The sequence below is a fragment of the Toxotes jaculatrix genome, chromosome 6, assembly GCF_017976425.1.
Source record: "Toxotes jaculatrix isolate fToxJac2 chromosome 6, fToxJac2.pri, whole genome shotgun sequence".
Taxonomy (NCBI): Eukaryota; Metazoa; Chordata; class Actinopteri; family Toxotidae; genus Toxotes; species Toxotes jaculatrix.
This window is the reverse complement of record NC_054399.1, coordinates 19,976,622-19,995,988: the sequence shown is the minus strand read 5'-3', so window position 1 is coordinate 19,995,988 and position 19,367 is coordinate 19,976,622. Positions and strand designations below refer to the sequence as shown.

At 39.7% G+C, this 19,367-nt stretch overlaps 2 protein-coding genes across 4 annotated transcripts in view; both read right to left on the bottom strand.

The window, feature by feature from the left end:
• Positions 1–1,844: 1,844 nt before the first annotated feature.
• meltf (melanotransferrin) lies at positions 1,845–9,926 on the bottom strand. Its single transcript, XM_041040591.1, has 16 exons — positions 9,878–9,926; positions 9,095–9,249; positions 8,305–8,404; positions 7,735–7,920; positions 7,498–7,654; positions 7,281–7,348; positions 6,971–7,155; positions 6,337–6,502; positions 5,760–5,902; positions 5,373–5,469; positions 5,083–5,277; positions 4,174–4,327; positions 3,493–3,560; positions 3,207–3,394; positions 2,671–2,863; positions 1,845–2,111 (listed from the first exon to the last, which is right to left on the bottom strand). Exons 1-16 carry the CDS (start codon positions 9,924–9,926, stop codon positions 2,050–2,052), a joined length of 2,166 nt encoding a protein of 721 aa, XP_040896525.1. The 3' UTR covers positions 1,845–2,049.
• Positions 9,927–16,261: 6,335 nt separating this feature from the next.
• LOC121183214 (discs large homolog 1-like protein) overlaps positions 16,262–19,367 on the bottom strand; it is a 96,231-nt gene continuing 93,125 nt past the window's right edge. For all 3 annotated transcript variants that reach the window (XM_041040171.1, XM_041040172.1, XM_041040173.1), the window contains 5 exons: positions 19,234–19,335; positions 18,736–18,908; positions 18,474–18,583; positions 17,886–17,977; positions 16,262–17,507 (listed from right to left, as the gene is read on the bottom strand). In XM_041040171.1, the coding sequence (XP_040896105.1) occupies positions 17,401–17,507; positions 17,886–17,977; positions 18,474–18,583; positions 18,736–18,908; positions 19,234–19,335 (584 nt within the window). In that variant the 3' untranslated portion in view covers positions 16,262–17,400. The remainder of the gene's footprint in view (positions 17,508–17,885; positions 17,978–18,473; positions 18,584–18,735; positions 18,909–19,233; positions 19,336–19,367) is intronic.

The window sequence follows — 19,367 nt, the reverse complement described above, 5'->3', positions numbered from 1 at the left end:
TCAATCAGAGGCAAGAAACTGTAAAATGAACATTAATAATATGATAAATTCTCAAAAATTCTAGCATGCAGTTTGCAGCATATAGTTTTATTGCATTTGAGAAAGCACAGAAAACAGCTTTATGTAGCAATATTTATGCAGACGCACTGGCCTGGCAACTAAATATTAGTTACATGTGACATCATTTCACACAGAAATAAATCTCTGTTAGAGGAAGAGAAGGCATTAGTTTCTGACAGCATGAGCCAGTACATATACACTGATATGGCACCTGAACTTCATATAAAAATAGATCTCTCAACATAGGAAAAAACACATCCGATCAACAATTTTAAAACTGGGAACAGCATCAAGCAGCAGGAAGTACAGTGGATATGACAGAGAACTGGTTAGTTTGAGTTTGAAAGACACATTTCTGGAGTGAGTTGTTTGGGTTAGCAGACATAAGAGATAGAGTTAGAGTTTTTGCTAACAACTAATGTAGTAAACCTTTTTTTTTTTTTTTAAACTACAGTAAATTAAAGCGAAATCAGTCTTCAAAGTCTCTTGTCTTCCTTCAGCTCATACAAACAATTTGTTGACTTAAACCGTCCAGACAAAAAAAAACTCATTCACTCTTCAGCTCAAGCCACAGGATGTTTTCTTCATGTTCTCCACAAACCAGTATGTTAAATGTTTACTCACTCCATTTGTGTCTAAATTTACAAACTAAAAGGCTTGAACAATGGCTACAGGTGAATATCTGCTGAGATAAGCCAAAGAATTATACAGCAAAACATTTAAATGTCCAGTTGCAGGCCCAAATGAATACTGAATTAAACTGCATGAATTAAATTATTCATCTGTTTGATTTTAAAGCATTTGAGGAGAATGCATGAAGCTGACAGCCAATGGATGAAAACTCAGTCACTCATCATCACGCCATCCCCAGCACAGCTCTGTGTGGAGGCAACACTAGCGCATATTCACTGATATGGCATTAGCTTATATTTGGAACACAGCCTGAGCTAAGGAAAGTCTGTGTCCATTAGTAGTACTCACAGAGCAAGAGGCAGAGCAGAACAACAACCTGACTTCTATACTCACATGAAGCCTTTGCAAACTGAGGAAGCTGACCTGGGATCAGTTATTGTAATTTTCCTTTGTGGTTTTGTGTATTTTTGACTGCTGTGAACTATTCTGACTAGAGCTACTTTCTACTACTATGACTTGCTAATTCCTTCTAAAAACTACTGAGAGTTCTGTGGATTATCCAAAGAATGGGGAGAAGCAATATATTTGTTTCAATGCTGCGAGCTCCACAAATATTTTGTTTCACCCCCTATCCCCAACCCCCTAACCAATCTGCATGTCTAAATACAACAAGTTCTAAATAAGAAACTGTGTGTTAATTTGTATGTATGCCCCTGTTTTATAAATGCAGTGTCTTTATCTGCTTTTCTGTGAGGTAAACCAGAAGTTAAAGCATTATCTGTAGTTCACGTGAGGTTAAAAATCAGATTGGCTGTTCTTTGTAAAACAAGCTTCGGAGAGACAGAGAGGCACTACCCACTAAAGCAATGTAACAGGTGGCAGCATACACACTGATATGGCAGCTCACCCTCAGTAAACAAAGTGGCAGCGACACCTTCTCTCTTCATGTTTGGTACACTAACTAAAACTCCTCTGCCACAAAAAACAAGTCCTTCATTTTCTTCAACAGCAGCACCATTTTAATCCAAAGGCAGTTCCAACATGCCATCCACTCATAGATCAAAATATGTATGATCTTTTGATATATGAATGGATGGCAGGTAGAAATTATACAATTTTAAGATAAAAAAACGCATAAACTGATAGAAAGAGTGGGTCTCCAGAAAAACAGGGCTAAACTGGACTTGACTAAGGCTATGGTGGCTGATTTGATTGAACAGCAATCAAGAAGGGACAGAAGAGGCAGACCTGGAGAGAAGAGACAGAAAGGGAAAGATACAGGAAATGTACAAAAGGATGAGAAAAAAGGGGGAGGAAGGGAGCTGGAAAAGAGGCAGGATGCCTGTGCCTTTACATTCAGAGGTTGGTCAGCACGAAGCTGAGCAGGGCCATCAGCAGCAGCCAAACGGAAGACATCACTGCAAGAGAGAGAAAAATTAGTAAACATTTGAGAGATTATACATTAAAAAACAACTTTGACACATAACCTGCCTTTTAGAGAGTAAGCTCTGAGACCATTTTATGCAATGGAAACTAAAAAAAAACTAAACGAAGTGTTACAGTGTCTTTATCTATCAGATCAGTCCCCCTTTCTTCCCACATCAATCTGTCCATCATTTTTATCCATCCATATAAATTAATGTCTGAATTATTTTTGGCAAAATTTAGGTGAATGGTTTATTTTCACCCTTGCTCTCAAAATCTAACTAATAAGCCATTGTTCATCCATCTTTTTATTATATCATCTACAATATCTTAAAACGCCCGTGGCTGGATTTTGATTATACAAGGAGAAAAAAACTCTTCTCATCACAGTGTGCTATGTTTTCTTTTTTTAATACTTACACTTTCTGAACATTCAGAAAAATTAAACATTCCCAGGAGTAACCTGACTGTTGACTTGAACGCTGTTTACAAGTGGGAAACTACTGGTATTGGATTGTAAGGCATGATATATGCAGTTTAGTGTATTTTTACCTGCACCTGATGAATTACACTCCATGTCGACCAGCGAGTCCAGGTAGCCCTGTCCCAGCCACTCCTGGTAGGTCTTTCTGTCAGCGACACCAACGAGGCGAACAGTGGAGTCTTTGAAGATGAGATCTGTGCCCTTGTAGGCTTGTGAGTCAAACATCCTGAAACCAGGACCTGTGTCACTGCCAAAATATGTCTACAGGGAAACAGTGAGGAAGACACGAAGAGAGACTGAATAAACACTGACACTGACCAACAAAATGTATTGCCTACATCCCAGTTACCATCTGATTTACGTTCATCTTACTGTAAAATTTAAAATGAGACTTATCTAAGACATTTAATCCACCACAGTGAACATTTTGCTGTCCTGGATTTGATTATCCAACAACGTTGCTCATTATTTAGATGCTTTCTGGCAGCCTACTCATATGCTGGAGCATCTTTGAATGTACCACCAAGAAGAACAATTTTAGTCATAGTTGTAACAACACTACCATAACCCATCTTCAATCCAGTTTAAGGGCTCTGCAGCTTACCTGTGCACGGTCCAGGAGTCCATACACAGCGTGGATGCTGGTGTCTGGCCGTACCATTACAGCGTGGGCTGGGACTCTAGCCAGGTTGCAGTACTTATACTGTGTGACCTCGGCTTTAGTGCCCTGAGAACAGAGCAGCTGGAAATCTGTGGAGTGGAGATCTACTGCCCACGATTCACCAGAGTTACCTGAATAAACACACAAAGTGAAGGGGTTACTTATGTCCTTTAAAATTCTGAGACCCCCAAAAGAAGGAAATTGGGTGTCTCGGAGCTACTTGTCTTACCATCTGTGTTTTGGAAAACAGTAGAATGCTTGACAAAAGCCACGTCTCCATCTCCGTTCGCCAGACACCTGAATAGATGCACAGACAGACACATGTAGTGTGTGGCACAAGTTCAAGTAGGTTTTCTATTGGAGACAGTAGAGATACAAAGTGAGCTGAATGAGCTATTTCAGACACCACTGATCCCAGACCTAAAAGTCACATCCATTTTTCCCGTAGACAAAAGCATGTGACTGACAGTTGTGAATGAGCATGAAACTATTAGCAAAAGATGAACTGCCATGCAAGAAAACATCCCGTTTTTTGATAAAACTACGAAGCCTGTGTACATTAAAACTAAAGGGGAGTAATTAGCAAAAAACTCTCAGAGTGTGTTAAAGTAAGAAACACCCAAGGCTCATGGGTATTGCAGTGTTTAGAGCAGTCCACCATACCAAACTGATGGACAAAACAAGGTTTCCCAGAAACAAAGCTGAAATAAGTAAAACTGGTGGTCATAACAAAGACCTACGCCATCTTTACAATGTCCACGAGACCCGTGTTTCTATGTTAAGTAATACTGAAGATATGATTGAAAGAAACACTGGAAATAGAAGTACAGAATGGGGAAGCTTAGCTACTGGAGAAAAATGCGTAATCCTGATGACGGGTAAAGGTTTCAGGTGTTCCATTGTTTAATACCTGAAGGCACCGTCGTATCCATCGTACAGGTCTTTTCCCTTCTCGCATTTGTTCTTCCCTGAAGTGTCTCCCACACACAAACCACACAGGCTGCTGGGGAAACCAGGCTGATTGGCACCTGGTACACAGCTCTGCTTGAAGAACCCTGCCACCGCTAAGCATCATGGGAGAGACAGGAAATAGGAAGTCATATGCTGGAAGGAAAATGCAGGCTTTAAACCAATTGTCTTTTATAACCTGCTTTATCTGAAGTACAAGAAATACTTTTAAAGAGTCAGTACATGTGCCTCTGTGACAGAGAGCCTACCTACTGTAGAGTTTCATAGATTCAGGCAGGATAAGATGGTTTTAAAATTGCATTGTGGGAAATGTAGGCTGTAAAAATCAGCACATCTCAGCCTCTGCTGCACAGATTTTGACCTACTTTTTTCTGTCCCTTGCAAATACCCAAATTTATGCTGCAATAAAGTGCAACACTCCATTGATGAAAAACCCCTTCAATATGACACATACTGTATCCACAAATGCCCAAATTCCTATTACTGTTGTGAATAGTACTATTGTACTTTTATAATTTCATTTTATTCTCAAATTTACATGTGAGTGAATGATGTAACATGTAGGAAGCACAAATGCTTTAAGGCTTCGAACGCCCTGAAATCTTGCCTTTATTTGACAACTGAGAGTGTAAAGAAAGACAGGAAATACAGGTGGAGAGAGAAGAGCATGCTGGTATTTTCAGACTTCTAATGCTATGGAGAAAAGTAATCAGCAGAAAGTCATTAGCTTTATCTAGAAAACGTAACATTGTGGTACCTAGATTTCCGCACAAGGAGTGAGTTCAGTTGACTTGTACAGCTCACACCTCTGCCACACTCACTAACACTCACCCACCAACATCCCACTGACCTTGGGGTATCTGACAGTGCTGAGGGGTAATCAGGCCTCTTTCCATCAACGCTGCAACAGGAACGTTCCAGCCAGCCGTGCGACCGTATCCGGTGTGACAGGAACGACGGCCACGCAGGTCGTCAAGGTTACGGATGTCAAGGCTACTCTTTTTCACCACCACAACTGCATAGTACATGGAGCCATCACGGTCCTCTGGAGACAGGAAAAAACAAAAAACATGTTTGTATGTGCTGTCTTTGAATCCAGAATGTGTGATTGTGGGTTTGTTTGTGTGTTTGCGTTTTTACCTGTGTAGCTCTCGCCAGTAGCAGGGACCAGACCATAGTCTTTTCCTGCTGTGTAGATGTAACCTCCATCCAGAGTGATGGCGTCTGCCTCGTTGTTCTACACCAACATTAAAGAGAAGAAGAGAGATTGAGGTTTCAGGACTGCCAAGGAAAAAAAAATCCATTTGTTTGCTTATTTAATTGTCAGTGCCAGTGTAAGTGATCAATCTCCAAATAACAACTATGAACTGATATAACATTTTCTGATTATTTAAACTTTGAAATTCTTGATATAAATATGAAAATGAGCCTCAAAAATCCAGTCTCTATAAGACTCTGCTTTCCCCTGAATTTCACTAACATCTATTACTGTTTTAATTTGGAGTGAATGAATATCATATCTGTCACCTTAATTTTCTTCATGCAGTCAGTCACAGAGTCCCCATGGACACACTTGATGCTTGGAGTCAGACCTTTATCTTGAAAGGCTATGGCCATGTCAGCACACTTCTGCTGCTCACCGCTAGACAACACACACCACCGCAGGACACCTGATATTTACAGATAGATTGGTGAGTGTTGAAGAGGGAAAGAAAGACAGAAATGATAGGTAGGTACGTTGCCCACTTATGCAGACAGGGTTAAAACAGAAATAAATAAATCAATAAACCTCATTCAGAAGCTACCGCAAAGGCCACAAGTGCTGTTTTTTCCAAACAAGTTAATCACATTTCATCTGCTTTGGTAACTTAAATACTTTAATTAATTAAGTTAAATAATGTAAATTTTAAATGTAACATTTGCAATATTTAGCATTAAAATACAATATGTGATAGGTTCATTTAATATTCTACTAATATTGATTTAATTATTTGGAAATGTAGGGTACTGAAAGTAGGGTATTACAGTTTTAAATCGTTATTTAATTTTATGATTAGGCTCTGGGGTTAGAGATAGATAGATCAGATAGATAGATGTGATTTACCTTCTGATTTACAGTCCATGGCTGTCAGAGCGTTATAATAGTGGCGGCCCATCCACTTCTTGGGGTCGTCTGACTCCACCCCCTGAAACATGGTGGATGACTCGGAGAACATCAGTGTTCCTTCTCCATACCCCGCAGATGAAAACATGTTGAAGCCCGACTTCTCCTGTAGACAGGAAGTTACACTTCATGAACCTCACAAATAAAATCTCACAGTGGCAACGCGTTTTCACACTTCGAAGTTAATGTGGTTAAATACATCATTGGGTTCTTCGCTTTGATGCATTTTACGCCCGGATTTAAATCTAACCATCTGATAACAATTTGATAATAGACTCAGTCTGAAGCTCCCATTTTCAATCTCCCTCTTGATTTTGGCAGGATGGCAAAGGGCGGCAGCCAATCAGGTAATTCATAGTTCCATGTATTTTCATCCAGTGTTCATGCTTAGCGGCACTACTGTTGAACTGAAGTAGCCTACACCTGCATGTTCACAACTCAAAATCATGACTTTCTGACTGAATAGGTGTTAGTCTTATTTTGGTACTTATCAAGAACACTGCACGTGAAGCTATTTTTATGAGCACTTGAGTTACTATTGCAGAAGAAGAGTTTGTGAGCTGTTTGGACGTACCAGCCCCTCTGTCAGCATGTTAAACACCACAGAGGGAGTGATGCCATTGCCAACCACAATGCCACGAAATGGGACCCGGACCAGATGACACGTTTTCCACTGAGAGACCGGAGCTCTGGTGCCGTCACGGCACAACAGCTCATAGTCCGATGACTTCAGGGCTTGTGCCCAGGTGGGGCCACGACCTGGTGGGAAAAAATAACTGGTTAGTTAACAGACATCCTGACAAGCTAACTGACTACGACATAGAGGATGAATGGGTCACTAGTTACTGTAACCAATCACTGTCTATCCATAACTAAGATGTTACCATCACTGTTCTCTTCAACCACTGTGTGTTTGATGAAGGCCACCTCTCCTGCATCTTCAACCAGACATCTACAGAGAGCCAGCCAAAAATAGAAGGAACTGAGAATTAAAGGTGCAAGGTAGGAAAGGAAGGAAAATGACGTCCACTCCAGATGTACATGTACAGTTCTGCAGGAAAGTAACTTCTGTGTCTATATGAGTGTATGAATGTGTGCTACCTGAAAGCTCCTTCATAGCTGAAGTATCTCTCCATGGTGCTCTTCTCACATATGTGCTGTCCGCTGCCGTCTCCTCTGCACAGCTGACACAGAGAATCAGGGTCACCCGCTTCGTTTGCTCCGGGGATGCAGCTCGCATTGAAGAAATTTGCCACACCTAGTTGCAAACACACACATCTCCAGATTCCTGTATATTTAGTATTTATTTACATTTGTGCATTTCCACATTTGTCCTACCCTGTGGGATGTTGCAGCCCATCACAGACATGTAACCCTGGTCTATTAAGTATCCTAAAGGCATATTCCAGCCGGCTGTGCGGCCTTTCCCGGTGTGGCAGCTCTTTTTTCCAGCCAGGTTGTTGATGTTGATGGCAGAATTTGCTTTCTTCACTACAGCAACTGCATAGTAAGAGGCACCAGTACCTGAGGCAACAACAGCACAGGTGTTAACACACGTATGACACTGGAACACTAAGTTCTGCAAGAAGTTAGACAGCAACATGTTGTTATCAGGGAACAGAAATAAGATCTAGATCAAAGTACAGACTACAGGTCCTGTTTTGAAATGACCCACATGCTGCACAGAGATTATTATCTCTGTGCAGCAAAATAGAATTACCTCTGTACCAAAATAGAAGTAGCTCAGAGTTTTGGTAACCTGTCATCACTGGTCCTGTGTGGTTTGTGGGAGGACTGTTACTCAGAAAATATTTGAACCACTACTTTTAATCCCACTGCGACTAGCAAAGCCTGATTTTCCAGCTACAATTTTTTGTTGTTTTTTGTTATTTTTTTGTTAAGTCTTACGGTCAGCCTTTGATTCGCTGGCAGCCATCTTGAAGGAGGCGGTCTTCCCGAGGTTGTAGATATCAGTGGAGAACATGGACAGGGCATCAGCTTCTTTGCTCTGCATAAACACAGCAAAGAAAGAGGATCTTACTAATAAATAAACTAATTAATCTGTAGTATATCATGAAGGAGCTTTTGTGGCCTTGTGATGATTTGATGTGAAAACATTCAGGAAGAAAGCTCTGGAACAGCACAACCATAACCTTCCTCTTTTAACGTGTCAGTCAACACTAGATTCTACATTTGCCTTTAAGAGGAAAACTTTAAAGCTTTAAATATTTAAATATTACAATATGTTTAAATACTGTTAAATTTATAATACATGCATTTATGTTTGTGTTTCACTGCTTTTTCAGCTTCACAGTTCACAGATCAGGAGTCTTCCAGATTGTGGTTGTCATAAACAGCCCAGTTTGCTCTGTGGGCCCTGATAACTGCATCACCTATTAAGTAGTTCATTGCAACTTTCCATGTACTCTCTGCCCTGTTATCTGATGCCTGATTGTGTGTTCTGCCTCTCTAAGTATTATATTAGCTTTTAACAAGTCCCCTGCTCTCCTGATACTAATTAATAGATGACTAAATTAATATTTACCATAATGATCTACATCAGTCCACAATGAAAGAGGCAGTGTGATAATAAAGTAGTATGAAAAGCTCAGGAACTAAAATAATCGCAGGCTATTTAAACTTGTTCAATCAGGTTGAAGGATTTATTCAATTAAAGTTCCTGTCATCAAAATCTGACCTGCAGCTTCTGAACACAGTTCTGGACTGTCGTCCCTCTGACACAGCTGAGAGAAGGGCGGATGGAGACGGTGGCGAAAGACTGCGACATGGCCTGACATTTCCTCTGCTCTGCGTCCGAGATGGTGCACCATCTGATGCTGCTCTGGCCAAACACTGAAGGAGAGAGAGACACAGAGACCACTTGGCACTAAGTTACTGAAATATATATTCCACCAAGTGATTCATAAAAATATCTTGTAATCTTGAGTATTCAACAGCTATAATCATGAACAGATTATGAGACGATGGGTCCCTGGACACAGACAAGTAGGAAAAGATCTATAGTACAGTGCAGTGTTTTTTTATAAGAGCCATCAAAGTAGGCAATAAGCAATTCAGCTCCAGTAAAAGTACTACTGTTTAGTACTACCCTTTCTTTCACATTCACTTTGATTACCATTTTGTTGTCCATGTGTTTCATGATTTCATTTCCTATTTTTCATTGTTTCAGGTTGGCATGGAAGCACTGCCTGTGGAAGCTCAAAGAGGCAATTTTGTGCTACAAAGACTAACGTTAACGTTGGACGATACTCTGATACTCACATTTGAACTTTTATTAATTGGTATTTTTTACTGCATTTTACTCAACAGAGGAGACAAATGGATTTACGTGGATTTACATGGCCTGTTCAGACATGATCTTACATGATCTGAGCTGAAGTGAAAACATATATATAAAAATAAAACCCTCTTACTTTGTGTAACTTTACGATGCATTTTGTTGTAATAAATCAGTTCTTACCAGTATGCACAATGAGCAATAGAGCTCCCACTGTCCTCCACATGGCCATGGCTTTGTTCTTCCGTCCTCCTTTAGGTAAAATAGCCTCCTTTTCCCTCTACACTACTTTATATGATGAGTCCAGAGTCAAAGTCCAACTTCTATCTCCAAGACTCAGCTTAAAGTCCTCGTGCGAAGCTCAGAGGTGGTTGTACTTTCAACGATTTACAACTCAGTCATCTGCAACACACCATTCAGGAATCACAAGACTCTCAGCTTGAATATTTGAAGCCCAGAGTAGAGTTTATGAAGTGTGCCTCCCTGGTGTGTACCTGGTCTGACACGTCTCTGCTGCTGCTGCCTGGCTGCAGGCCAAAGCCCGGACAGAGAGGTCTTTTACAGTCCAGACCCCACCTCTGCCTTCCTCTCACTCCTCTATTCTACTAGTGTGGTGCTTTTCCACTGATGGGCAAAGGGAAAGAAGGGATTCATGCCAACATAGTGAGACCGTTGGTCACTGACTCACTGCTGTGGCTGCTGAGACAAACAACCGAGTCAAGGAGTCTGTTTACCTGCTTTCCATACTAACTTTGACCTGAATCTGAGAGGCTGAATTTGTCTTGAACCAAATAAGGGAGGTGATGAAATCAGCTACTTCCATTAGTAGACACTATGAACTGAGCCTTACTACGAAACTGTACCAAAAAAAACAACTTCCACAGACTCTGGTTATGTGGTTATTGAAGTAAAGTGAAGTGCAGTGATGTGAAGTAGGTGGTAAGCTATGAGGTAAATTCTGGTTCTGAATCAGGGCTGGGACCCTTCCTGCATGTGGTGGAAGAAGTATTTAGATCTTTTACTTAAGTACAAACACCACAAAAGCATGGAAAGTAACTGGTAGCTGTTAGATAAATGTAGTGGAGTAAAAAGCAGTTTACTTTAGTACAGTACTACAGTAAATGTATGCAAATATGCAAACAAATATCAGTTATTTCCAGTGGTGGAATATAACCATGTACATTTAGTCACATACTGTACTGAAGTAAAAATCTGAGGTACTTTACTTAGTTCCATTTTATCACAGTGTTTTACTCCACTACTTTTATTTGGCTACAGTTGCTTCACAAATGAAAATTTTACACAATAACATATGAAGGAAGGGCTTGTAACACACAGTATGATACTTTGTTATAGACTAAACTGCCCAACACTATATACAATAGTTAAGAGCTATTAATGCTAATAAATTAATGATTCAACAATAATAATCTATTATATTAATATTAGCTGTGATATACAGTATAACGGTAACATTTTTCTTGCAGAAAGTGATTTTACTCTATATTTTAAATACATTTTGTTAATATTACTTATGTACTTTTACTTAACAGAACATCTTTATAGCTCTTGAATTCCTTATTTTCTTTTTATAAACTAGCATAAGAAATTTTAGGCAACTTCAAAAGGCTGAAAAAGGTTCTGGCAGCTGATGAAGCATTTGCCATGATTATGGTCATTAAATATTTCTGCATTCATTTGGCAAAACACAGGAAGGCAACCTTATCATAAAATCTGTAATTGCTCTCATGGTTCCTCCATAAACATGGCATGGGTGATAAGACTAATAAAGCTTTAAAAATGGAATTTAGAATCTAAACATGAAATCAAAAGAAACAGTATATATTTAAATCACTTTAAATCAACTTAAAAATTAACTTGAAATTTTGAAAAAATAAATTCAGTTTACTGAACTTGAGAAAGCAAGCTCAAACAACTTTATGTATTGTGCTGAATGAACAACTCTTCAGTCCGACTAACAAACAGCACAGATTTGCTCTTCATTTATACTTTTCATGTCAAATGAGGAACTTACAGCTGCAGTTGTAATGCTTTCCAATGGTCACAACTGGGAACAGTAACTGTTACTGTAGGGCAGTATTTGGCTGGGAGGTCAGATGATGTTTATGCTGCATCCTCACCCCATCACAGCGTGATGGGGTGAGAATGACATGGAGGTGACAGCCAAACTGAGGTGTCAGGACGGTGCTATTTTCCCCTCCCTGTGTGTTCATTACAGGAGCAGCCAGAGCCTAATATCATCCGACCTGAGAATCTGCTGTCACCACTGGAAATTCTCTAAAATATAAAACATGTGACACAGTTAGTGAAAACAACTTGAATCTGTTCTTTTTTTTATGAAAATGTTGAAACAGCTAAATTGTCTGTTCATCATTGTGGGATTCTCAGTGAACACTATTGAACTCTTCTTATTGTCACGTACAGCAGGTTCTGTGTGTGTGTCCAGTCTTTACAGATCATATAACACCATTACTTGAACATCAGGTGTTCTCTGTACATTTTGACTATCTGGCAACTTTCATTTGTCTATAATTTTTTATCTGTGTTTACCCTCACAGTAGTTTACAGCAGGATATTTACCTGCAATTACCGGATTATGGTCACTTGAACCAAAGAACTGGATGAACTCAGAGAGTGTGATACTGTGAACTTTGGACACATTATCACACTCTTTCTGGAAAAAGCTATGCAATTTTGTTTGGATCCGAGGGAGAATAAAGACAGTGTTTAATTGGTGCAAAAAAGACTAATGAATGAAGATTTACTTATGTTTAAAAACAGCTTTTGTTACAATCGACCAAATGCACCAAATTACAATTTTTTTCTTTTTTTTTTCAGGAATCTTAAAAGGAAACTGATTTAAAAATTACACGCAGGTGAAATAAAGTGCTTCAGTGCCCTGACTGACTGCTGCTGCTATTTCTTGGTTATTAAAGGTGGTAAGGTAGAGAATTTCAACTGATTCAAACAATATGTCTATTCTTATTCTGTTGCATTTCAGTGTGATACAACTGATCATGACATGTTAACCTACAGACCAGAGAAATGGTAGGCCACTCTGGTGTTGTGCTTGCTTTGCTCTTATTTATCAGGGAGAAAACTTTTTGTTAGTTTGGGTGATTTTTTTTTCCACATACATTTGATATTGAAAATGGTGTTCCTCAAGGAAGAATTTTAGGCCCTATTCTTTTTTCTTCAGTTATGTTATGCTATCATGCCCGCTAATTAGCTTTAGAGGTGGAGATACTTAAAATATATTTTTTATAAAATTAGCATAAACCAGCTGACACGCAGTGAGCCTGAAACTTTCTAGTGTGGAAGATCAAAGTTGCAAAGAGTCTGAGTGTCATTGCTAAAGCATCTTAGACATCAACACAGACCACTACAAACCCGCAGTAGAGGTTAAAGTAAAGGAAAATATATTCATATTTACAGTTATTATGTCATATTCACATTCATACACATTCCACAACGCAAAAACAAATCATCTCTGGTTATCGGTCGAGGGATTTCAATAAATCTCAATAAAGACTTTTATTTATGTATTTATTTTTTGTACCAAAATAGGCAGTTAGAGCAGGGATAAATATTATAATATGTTAGATATAGATCCATCTCTGTAATAGATTCTTTGCATCAGTGCTTTACTCTAACAGACAGTGGCATGGTCCCCTGGCTAAAACACACAGCCAGAGCCATACAGAGAGTCCGGTTCTGTCAAATGACAAACACCACTGATCTATAGAGATTCATACAGAGGATTATAGCTTAACATTCTGTGGGGAGATATCAAAGCTTTCAAAACACATGTGGTCAAAACTATTTATTATTTGGTTCTAAAAGCTACTCTGCAGACAGAACAGTCTCCCTGTATGTCTCTGGTCTCCAGTCAGCTTGGAGGAGTCGCCATGGGGCTGAGGGTGTAGACAGGAAGTGGTTGGCTGACAAGGTCCATACCGGGGCTGTGTCACCAAAAGCATCTTGGTATCTTGAATTTTACACTCAGCAGAGATTGTTGTCATTCATTTCAGCTTAGTCCCATTTCTGACCTTGCTCTCTTTTAGCTCAGTTTTTGGTCTCCACCAACTTCTGAGGGATATCTGGCTCTTTAGCTGCTAAACCCTCCACTGTGTTCAAGAGCTAGTCTCTAACTGTGTCTGTCTGCTGTTAGGTGCTGAGCAGGTAGTGTGCAGTGAGTCTGTACTCACTTTGAAGCTCTATAGAGCTGAGGGCAGGTGCAGATTGAGTTGATAATTGTCTGTGGATTCATCACTATGAGCAACTGTTAAAACATATTTTCATATTGTCATTTGATGCATTGTTATGATCAAACTATTAATTATAGCCACTTTAAGAGAATGTGAATGGGTTAGGTGAATCCTAACCCAGCAGAAGGTGACATCTTCAAAGGTATATTCATGATCTCACAGATGTCTACTTTCTACCTGGAGAGTTAAAATGTTTTTTAAACTATTTTCACAGACTGTGACTCTCCATTTTTCTTCTTCGCTGGAATGTAAGTTAAAGGTGCCCGGTGAAGTTTTCGTGTAAACAAACAAAAGTTATGTTTACATTCAATGCTGATTCTGCCACTAACTGTCGATCAGCAATATAACCCGTGAGACCAAAGGAAAAATGCACGATTCAAATAAAACAGCGACTCACTGGTGAAAACATTGGTCCATGACACTACTCAGACTACTAAAATGACTTAGAACATGACAATGAAACAGCTGCACTGCTGAAAATGATTAAAAAAAAAAAAAAAAAAAAAAAAAAGATTTCAACCAATGCTTGTGTAAGCAAGGATATTTTTCTTTTCTTTTAGGAGAGTGAAGTCTAATTTATATCTGTGACTTGTTGTGAAGTGAGTTAGCTTCCTGCTATGAGCAGCTAATACTCTGGAAAGACCACTACAGCCAACAGATGTGCAAAAGCGACGGTCACATGACTGACTGAGCTGGCTTCAATAGGCTACTTCTACTGAATAGTTGCACGTTGTAGCACCTGTAATGTGGGAAACTGTTCCTGACATTCACTGCATTTTAAAGTCCGTGGTCAAAAACTTCACAGGACACCCTTAAGTCCACAGTAATGGTTGGTACAGTCTGTTGAGATACTGGAATTAAATAGTAGTCTAGCCCCATGGAAACATTTTATCTTTCCATAAAAACTGCTGGATAAAGGGTAAAAAACTAAATAAATAAAAGTTTGTGTAGGGAATGCTGTGTGACCAAATCACAAAGTAGAGTAATGAGAGCTGTGGTCACTTGTTTGCTGGAACTGATGGCAATCCAGCATGACAAAAAAAAAATCTATTACCTGCAGACCTAATACACCTGACTCACCTGCGGAGGTCACCTGATATCTTTAACTACTCAACAACAGCATGACATACAGCAAATGAGATAAGTGCAAGAACCATTTACCAAAATAATGTCCCCCTGACCACTTCAGCACTTTCAAACAGCATAATAAATCAGTGAATTAGCTGAAGGAAAAGTGGGTGTATTACATAACCAGAAATATCAGAAACACTGGGACGTATCAGCTGTGTCACTCTAAGATGCTTTTAAGAAACCAGCCCTCATTAGTGCAACTACAGTAAGAAGGGAAGCTATAATGATGATGCTGATGATTATGATGGTGATGATAGTGTTGATGAAGAAGATGATACACGGTTCAATGCTCAACTAACGTCACACTGTGAATGTGGAGAGGAGAGGAGGAGAGAAATGAAGGCATGAGAGAGAGAGACAGGAAGAGGAAGAGGAGGAGGAAGAGAAACCCTTGTGGGATGAAGACTTGAGTGATACAGACCCAAGTTTCTTAAAAAGAGGATCTGGGCCCTTATTTACCAAACAGCTAAAAGTAAATTGTTGGACATAAGTGAAAGATAAGAACAAAATCATTCACTTTAATTCCACTAGCTTTAAAAATGAATTAATTTCCTTTGACATAAAGTACTCTGAAATGCATTTGTTTTTGGAGGGACTGTAGAAAATATTATTGGTCATGATGAGCCATATGTAAGCTGAAGCAATATGTTTAATTCAGAACAAGGTAGTTTTAGCCTGTTATTTGCATTCGATTTGAACATTTAACAGGATTTTACACCACTTTTTCTTTTTTCTTTTGGCATTTGATCAGGCAGGGGTACAAACAACAAGAATAAAACTACAATCTACCACTTTCAACTAATTTTACTTACTGCCAATTTCCCTTTATTTTATCCATATTTTTGTGCTTATATATAATAAATATAATGCAAATCCTTATGAATCCTATAATGTGAATCTCTTGTGTCCTAATCTTTACTTAGGGAGAATGACTTTTTTACTCTTAAATTGGCTGTTATAGTAGTTGCGTTTCCGTTAGGGTTGCGGGGGAGCTGGAGCCTATCCTAGCTGACTATGGGCGGGAGGCGGGGTACACCCTGAACTGGTCGCCAGTCAATCACAAGGCCAACACACAAAGACAGACAACCACACATGCACACACTCACACCTAGGATTGTAGAGTAGCCAATTAACCTAATGTGCATTGGGATTGTGGAAGGAAGCTGGAGTACCACGCAGGCACAGGGAGGACATGCAAACTCCACACAGAAGAGCCCAGACCGGAGTTCGAACCTGGAACCCTCTTGTTGCATGGTGCCACCCCTGTTATAGTAGTTTTTAAGAGTAATTCTCAGAAGTTGATAAATGTGGGCCCAGCACTTCAGCTGGACTCCACCACCATTATGAGGCTGATGTACTCACTTTCTTTTCGGCTCTCCAAAAACAAAATGGTGACAGAATACTATATACTTTGTTTATTTCAATCAATTCTAATTTAGTTTCCTATTTAAGTTCTGATCAAGAATTTCTGCTTGTTACAGCAAATATTAACAAGTGTCTCAAATGCAGAAATCCTAAATTACCTCTGATATATTTTCTTACTACATCTCTAAACAGTAATTCTACTATAGTTTCATTTTGACCCTTGTTACCAAAATGTTGGAGCACATTATAACATTTTCACCTCATGTATAAATTCTGTAGACAACCTGAAGAGGAGAGGATGGAGTGAGGGATGGGATGTGAGAAATAGAAAGATAGAGAAAAGACAAGAGAGAGAGAAACTCTAAACAGGAGCGATGCCATGAGGAAAGACAGACATACAGGGAAGGGGATCGAGATTTTGTCCCAAAAACATGCTCTTAAAGCTACAGCGTGCAAACGTCTGCCTCTTGGTGACAATATTATCATTACAAACCCATACATGAATGCATTACCCTTCGTTAATATGAAAACAACAACGACAACAACAATAAGAACAACAATAATGAAATCAAATCAGATAATGGTACATGTCGCCTTGATTTGAACCACCTCCTTAAACATTAAGGAACTGAGCTGTAGGAAGATCCACCAATAGGCTGCTGGACAGACATGAGCTCCTCCCTCTTCAGGAAGTAGCAGTCCCAGATAGTCCCAGCCTCATCCGATTTTATGTGCTTGTGTAAATGTTTCTGTGTGTGTGTGTGTGTGTGTGTGTGTGTGTGTGTATGTGTGTGTTTGCGTGTGTAGTGAGGTGTGTGTAAGAGGAAGAGAGGGAGAGGAAGCAGGCTGATAATAGAAAATTAGAGAAGTGGGAAGTATTGAAAGAGTGATGTGTGTATCATGTAGTATGTGTGTGTGTATTCAGAGTCGCTCCTTGGTTGGTACCCAGATGTAAGGACCAGACTGCTCCTCAATGATCCGCTTCACCTGCGAGTACACTTCCTCTAGAGATGCGCCCTGGACTATAGCTGCAGAGAGAGAAAAAGAGAGAGAAATTACTGACCGAAAGATTTCTTAACTCCTCACCTGCTGAGAATTATCATCTGAATCTGCAGGTTCCTTCAGCTGCTTTACACAGCTTTTTAGAGAGTTTCAGCTCAACTTCACTGTTTTGGGTCACCCTTCTCATAGAGTCATTTTTGGCCACAGCAAGAAGCTTTTTTTTCCCAGCAGGAAAAGCTGCAGACAGACACATTTTGTGACTAGCTGTGAACGTAGTGGATCATTTAGCAAATATATGATTTCCCTCAGGGGTTGGTGGAGACTAAAAACACACGACAAAGTGAAATATGATTGTGTAAGTACAGCACAGTACATATGTGCGTGTTTGCTTGCAAGTAACTAACCAGTGAAGTACTCTGCGAACTCCTGCTCCAGTTTGACAGCTCTGTCGTAGGTCTTCCTTGCCTGCTCCTCAGTGAAACGCTTGTTCATCTCTCTGGAAAGACAGACGAGTTACAAATAGGAACTGAGACTCAATATGAAGGTACAGAAAAGATGTTAAAACATGTTTTGCTTGAACATGAACTCTCTCAAGAACCTTAATGAACTCAGTGAAGTGTGAAGTTCAGTCACATGGCATGATGATATATAACTTTTATGGCAGTGGAACTGCACCAACACACAGCAGTGAGCAAATGAAAGAACAGCAAACTCATTTTCAGTATAAGTTGATTTCTATCATCATTACACTAAAGGACAGTATTTGTTTTACCTTCAGGATGTTGTTTAAATTGACATGATATTGTCCTCGTCAGAAGACAGAAGCCTGTTCAGGTGTCACGGAACTGAAGATGTACTTATTTCATCTTTCATCCATGGTGGCTTAAAAGTTGAACTTAAAAGTCTATTTGCTGACCATGTGATATGATCAAAAGCATCCGAGGAAGCTACTCAATGGACCTTTTGGAACTGGTGTTATTAATGCTACTTACAGGATGTTGTCAACATTGCGTGGGCTAATGAAGATAGCGATGGGATGAAGGCCTGCCATCTGGAGACGCTTTATCGCATTCCCTGATACATCCAGTATACAGTGTTTACCCTGGTAGAGAGACAGAGTCAGACCAACAGGGAGAGAGACAGTAAGACAACTCTGTGTATTCTGTCCTCATCGATCCTTTATCCTGTCTCCTGTGTACTTTGTATTATTTCTCCTCTCTCCTCATGTTCTCTCTGTATCTCTCAGTGTCTCACCTTGTCAGCGACTTCTTTGACAGACTGTATGCTGGTTCCATACAGATGGTTGTTGTACTGTCCAGCCTCAATGAATTTGTGTTCCTGGATCTCTCGCTCCATGTGCTCTCTGGAGGACATGAAGTGGTAATCTCTGCCGTCCACCTCGTAGTCTCGTCGCGGCCGAGTGGTGTCTGAGGATCGGAGGTTTTAAATGGACGAAGGTATTATTCAGAATGAATATGATCATGTAAGGTTCCATCTGTTAGTTTATTTAATGGCACTTATGTGTCAAGCTGTATGTATATAAAACTAAAAGAAGCTGAACATCAGCTTTAAGTGAGTTGATAAAATGTGCTGAAAAGTATACAACAAAAATCAAAAGTTTTGTCAATGTTCATTACAGCATCATAAACGTGATTTTATAGTGTGAGTGAAGGTCAAGATTGCCCTATGTGCAAAGCTTCTACGTGTTTTAGCGCTCACTACGTGGATTTATCACAAAGTTAAGAAACTCACGTGGGACGCAGGAGCCAAACTTATCAGGGAACTCAGAGATGAGGTCATCGTTGATCCGATCTTTCATTGGTCCAAGCACAATGACTGGCCGTGTGTAATTAACTAAAAAATGACAGAGCCACATCAATATGTGC

Bases quoted from the DNA above. Each gene is read 5' to 3' on its own strand.
- meltf (XM_041040591.1), bottom strand. From the start codon at position 9,926: ATGGCCATGTGGAGGACAGTGGGAGCTCTATTGCTCATTGTGCATACT. The intron at 5,470-5,759 runs GTGACAGATATG...ATGTTGGTGTAG, and splicing joins ACTGCATGAAGAAAATTAAG to AACAACGAGGCAGACGCCAT. The intron at 5,278-5,372 runs GTAAAAACGCAA...TCCTGTCTCCAG, and splicing joins TACTGGCGAGAGCTACACAG to AGGACCGTGATGGCTCCATG.